At 41.0% G+C, this 5334-nt stretch overlaps 1 protein-coding gene across 1 annotated transcript; it reads right to left on the bottom strand.

The window, feature by feature from the left end:
• Window positions 1-256: 256 nt before the first annotated feature.
• On the bottom strand, window positions 257-4821 carry FAM216B (family with sequence similarity 216 member B). Its single transcript, XM_024755314.1, has 3 exons — window positions 4717-4821; window positions 2182-2302; window positions 257-474 (listed from the first exon to the last, which is right to left on the bottom strand). Exons 1-3 carry the CDS (start codon window positions 4819-4821, stop codon window positions 257-259), a joined length of 444 nt encoding a protein of 147 aa, XP_024611082.1.
• Between the last annotated feature and the right edge of the window lie 513 nt (window positions 4822-5334).

Here is a 5334-nt window from a genome sequence, read left to right as displayed (position 1 = left end):
AGGAAGCTTTTACTTTGAAAGCTTCAAAAGTCATTTTACTCTACAGATTCTATATAGAATGAGAGGCTTGCTGACTCTTAGCTCCCATTGCTCTTAAGCCACTCAACTTGTTCTTGCTAGTAAAATGTATGTGAATTGGAGAGATTATTTCTAGGTATGGTGTTTGTATTAGATGTTATTCTTTTATTCATTCCTATTCAACAAATATGCACTAAATACTCACTAGATGCCAGGGGTATATGGGTGAACCACCTGTTCAGAGCTTGTGCAAAGCCTTGGTCCTGAGGGATCGGAGCCCTGTGCTTTGGGCCCTGAGTGGAACCACAAACACAGGTAGTGCTGAGGGCCGTGTTCTTGTCCTGCCTGAGGCTCTCTGGGAGATGGTTCTATGACAGCCTGCCTTGGCTGAGGCTCTTTTGGTTGAATCTCTAAGTAAGGCACCACAAGCCAAGGCCTCCTGTTGAGTAATATAGCCTGGAGGGAAGAAATGAGATAAACCTCAAAGTCAACAGTTCTACAAAACAAACAATTCTGCAAATATCCACATCTGCACAAAATTCCTTCTACTTTGTAGGGTAGAAACAATTCTGTTTAGCACACTCAGATTGTATACTTCTTCAGGATATGAAGTATATTTTTCTTCTATTGCATTTCTCATTTAATAAGTTAATAAATAGTCATTGATTAACACAACAAATTATTTGGAGAGGGACTTGAGCCATGTGGAATCTTCACATGAATTGCTTATCTTCAATATCAAAACTTTCTTCAAATAGAAACAGATATATTCAATCTGTCTCTGTATTTAAAGTGTAGTCTGCAGACCACGCACTACAGAATCATTTGGCTGAGGCCACATTAATAATGCTTTTTAAAAATGCAGATTTCTGACTCTATTCCAAAGAACTTCTGAGTCAGAAACAGAGAGTTAGGCCTGGAAGTCTGTATTTTAATAACATAGACAGGTGGGTTTTACGTGCTCTAAATGTTGCATATCTCTGTTTACGGTTTCATTGGCCTCTATGCAATTTTACTCTAAAACAAAGCTACCAGATGATGCCTGTGTAACCCTTCAGTTCAAGCATGGGGACCAGGCTAAACCCTGGCTCTGCCACTTACTAGTTGCACGACCCTGGTCAAGTTATTTAACTTACTCATGTCTCAATTTCCATTTCTGTAAAATGTGAGTTATAAAGGCACCATGTAGAGGTGTTTGAGTTTTAAATAAGACAATACATGTACAGCACCTTGAACTATGCCTGGCACGTAGGAAGCCCTAATAAAAGGTAGCTATTGTTGTTATTGTTCTTGATATTAAATCATTTGCAAAAACCATGTTTTCCTTTTGTGCAAATACAGGAACAATACTAATAAGGTTGATGTGCTAATGCCAAGTGAGTGTTTACAGAAGAAAGGACCTGTTGGAGTTAGAAGAGTGTAATAAGGGGGAACCGGAGACTGAAAACATCTCCTGGAAGAAAAGAGATTTAATAATAACTACACCTTTCTGTAGGTTGTTGCTTATGGTCTGTGAAAGTTTTTCACAACCATTCTTTCATTTGTGGTTCATAAAATCCCATGAGGTTGGTGGAAGAAGAGAGATGATAGAGTATGGGGTGAAGGTGCATGGTCTTTGGGGGTGATGGTCCTAACTGACATTTACTATCTGTATGATCTTCTTCAAGTCACATAACCTGTCTGAGCTGCAGTTTCCCACAACAGTAAAGTGGGGGAGAAAATGAAATATTCTATGTAGGGTTCGTAGCACAATGTTGGAAACATGGTAAATACTCAATAAATATAAATATTATTGCTGTGAGTCAAACAAGCCTTTGAATCTGCATAACCAGCAATGGGCTGAGCTGTGGTTTGAGCCCGGGCCATCTGCCTAAGCCCATTGCCAGTTCTACTAGGTCAAGTTCTTGCAAATCTCAGAGAGTTGTTGACATTTTATAACAAACCATACTCCAGTTTCTTTAATTCCTCTTAATTTCCCCATAAAACCTTGCTTTTTATTGTCAGAGATAATCATTTTTAAATTGACCTGCCAACCATGCTGATGAAATATCAGGCTGACAGAGGTCATTCTACTTGAACTATTTACCTGGAAACTTGACTGCCAGCTGCAACATACGAGTCCCTTCCTGAGATGCCTGGTTCAAGTCAGGTAGTTAAACTCACCAAGCAGCTGCTGTTGCTGAAGGCCGTGAACATAGCAGGTCTGCAGGGCCACCCACTGGGCCCTGGGATTGTAAATCCTCATGCTGCTGTAAAAGTAGCGCTGCTGCCCTTGGGTTAGGTCCTGTCAGAGGAGAGCAGTTGATTTTGATGAGTCGGTGGAATTTGATAGGATTAGAGTGGGATGTATTCAAAGCTGACTTCCACAGAAATAAGATGCTTCTCTCTCTCTGTCTCTCTCACCTCCCTTAGTTTACTTAAACAGTCTTCCACTGACATGTGTAGTGGTGAAAATGAATTAAAAAAAGATTCTAGGTAAGTAGGTCAAAGTATTGGGCTGAGGGAGATCCAAGGATTTTCAGTATCTGATAACTGTACTGATCTATTATAATCCTTGTTGAGGAAGGTAGGCTATGAGAATCTACACAGGGCCTGAAGTGTGCCAGGCTCTGGAGGGTAAAAGAGAACTTTCCACTGAGAGTTCTCAGAGAGCGGGGGAGAGAGGTAGGTAGATAAGTAGATGGGTAATGTGATAAGGGTGCAAGGTCATTAGTGAAAAGGTGCTATGAAAACAGAGAAGGAAAACAAGCTCTGTGTTAGCAGTCAAGGAAGCTTCCCGAAAGAGATGACCAACACATCTGAGTCTTCCAGGTAAGGAGGGATTCCCTAAAGGGACTAGAATACTGGTTCTCAAAGGGCATCAGCATCACCTAGAAATCTTTTAGAAATGCAGATTCTCAGGTTTCACCCCAGACCTACAGAATCAGAAATTCTTGGGGGTGGGGCCCAGCCCTCTGGTGCCCTCCAGGTGCTTTTGATACACATACAGTAAAATTTGGGGACCACTGGACCAGAAGGAAAAGAAAGGCTGATTAGAGGGAGAAAGTGGTACAGATTTTCTTATGGGACACAAAATATCTGAATATATTGGGAAGTAGACTTTCGGCATTTTTTAAACTTTAATCAGCATATAGATTCTGAGCTGGAAAAGCCCCTAGAGTAAGTAAGGCAGGGGAAGATCATGGAAGCCTTTTCTGCTATACTAAGGGTTTAAAGATTTCCTTTTATATGAGGAACATTGGTCTTTATTTAAAGCAGTGGTTATCAACACGAGTGATTTTGACCGTGAAGGGACATTTGGCAATGTCTGGAGAAATTTTTGGTTGTCACAAATGGTGGGAGGGAGGATGGATGCCACTGGCATTCAGTTGGGGAGAGGCCAGGGAGGCTGCTGAATAGACTACGGAGCATGGGACAGCCTCCCAGTGTCCTGCAACCAAGAATTACTCAGCCCCAAGTGCCATTCTTTAAGCTGACCAGATCTGCATTTTACAAAGATCGCTCTGACCCTGCTGTGGACAATGGCCTCAAGGGAAGACAAACCACTGGTAGGGAGACGATTTGGGAAGCTACCATGTAGTGCTAGGGAGGAACAAGAAGGGCTGGACTACAATTACTTTTATATACCTGATATACCATAAGTGCTCACTGTATTGAGATGGGGAAACAGAGGTAGTGGCATCAACATTTTAGAAAAATCAAGATAAAATAAGTTCCCCTTAGGCTAAAAGATTCAAAACAATGACAGAATTTCAAAACTAGTTGATAACCATGTAATACAAACTAAACTTAAGATAAATATATATAAGCTAAGTGAATTTTATCTGCTAGAAATTTTGTGTGAAGTTGACATCTGTGAGTCAGATTTTTTTGGTGTCTAGAGACCTTAAACTTGATATTAAAAATATGTTCAGAGGGAAAGTAGCTGAGCCAAGTACTTCACACTTTGAGACATCATTTCAGCTTTACAGTTTCTGAATTAGATGTTTTAAAAGATAATGTATTTGGGCTTCCCTGGTGGCGCAGTGGTTGAGAGTCCACCTGCCAATGCAGGGGACACAGGTTCGTGCCCTGGTCTGGGAAGATCCCACATGCCGCGGAGTGGCTGGGCCCGTAAGCCATGGCCACTGAGCCTGTGTGTCCGGAGCCTATGCTCCGCAACGGGAGAGGCCACAGCAGTGAAAGGCCCGTGTACCGCAAAAAAAAAAAAAAGATAATATATTTGAAGAAGAGAATAGATCCCTAAGTAAGACTTTTCAAATGATTGAGAACAATATAACAGGAAAATTGCAAGCCATTTCAAGAGCAAAGCTCCAAAGTGCAATGGGAGTTTCCATTATGTAAGATAAAGCTTTAAAATTTATGGTTTTATTTTACAAGGGAAAAGAAATGCCTAGTTCTCTTCCTTAGTAGAACTCTCAACTTCCTAAATGAGTAGTAACAGATAACATTTTTAATATTCTTACGCTGTTGCTTAGCCTTCCTTGAGGAGAAGGAAGAGCTCCTGACGTGGGATGGGTGTAGAATTAGATCATCCAAGTGCTCATTCATTCTCTCACACACCTGGTCGACATGCACCGAGGGCCTCTGTTGGGCCCAGTGTTTTCCCTAATGCGGGTAAACAAAGAGCCAAGAAGTCCTCAACCCTTGAAGAAGAGACAGAAAAGGTCCCTCCATCTGTGAATAATATGCTTGTACCTTCAGCAGTGAAGTATCAGAGACAGAGTGAGGGACTCGAATGCAAGGAATCTGTGGAACATTCCATAGCTTTTGTTGTCTTTTCTGTTTTCCTCCCATCGTCATCCTGTACCTCCAAGGAACAACAAAGCATAACATAAAATTTCATTTTGTTCAACCAATTTTGGGGATGTACCTAAGTAAGTAAGCAGGCAAATAAGTAAATAAATAAACAAATAGATAAATATTATTTATTTCAAGGGATAAGACATTTTCTCAAATGTTTCCATGGAATTAGACCTCACCAGACTTCTTAGTTCTCCACTTTTCCCAATTCTCACCCTTTACTTATCAAAGGAATAATTCAGAGCCCTTTGTCTTTCTGCTTCACTCTGCCTTTGAAACAGGTGGGTTGTAGAACCACACCAGGTCATAACAGTTATTTCTTGATAATTTTAAAGAATAATTATTGCTTCATCCGATTCTAAAAGTAATATATGTCATTTTTGAAAATTTGGAAAAATTTAAAAATTGAAGAGGAAATAAGATCATCCAGGGCTTCCCTGGTGGTGCAGTGGTTGAGAGTCCGCCTGCCGATGCAGGGGACACGGGTTCGTGCCCCGGTCCGGGAAGATCCCA

This window comes from Neophocaena asiaeorientalis, unplaced genomic scaffold, assembly GCF_003031525.2.
Source record: "Neophocaena asiaeorientalis asiaeorientalis breed wild unplaced genomic scaffold, Neophocaena_asiaeorientalis_V1.1 scaffold59, whole genome shotgun sequence".
NCBI classification, from domain to species: Eukaryota; Metazoa; Chordata; class Mammalia; order Artiodactyla; family Phocoenidae; genus Neophocaena; species Neophocaena asiaeorientalis.
This window is presented reverse-complemented; position numbering and strand designations above follow the sequence as displayed.

Excerpts from the sequence above, each read along its gene's own strand:
- FAM216B (XM_024755314.1), bottom strand. The coding sequence starts at position 4,821 with ATGACGATGGGAGGAAAACAGAAAAGACAACAAAAGCTATGGAATGTT. Across the intron at positions 2,303-4,716 it reads CTGATACTTCACTGCTGAAG|GACCTAACCCAAGGGCAGCA; the intron begins GTACAAGCATAT and ends CTCCTCTGACAG. Across the intron at positions 475-2,181 it reads TCAGCAACAGCAGCTGCTTG|GCTATATTACTCAACAGGAG; the intron begins GTGAGTTTAACT and ends TCTTCCCTCCAG.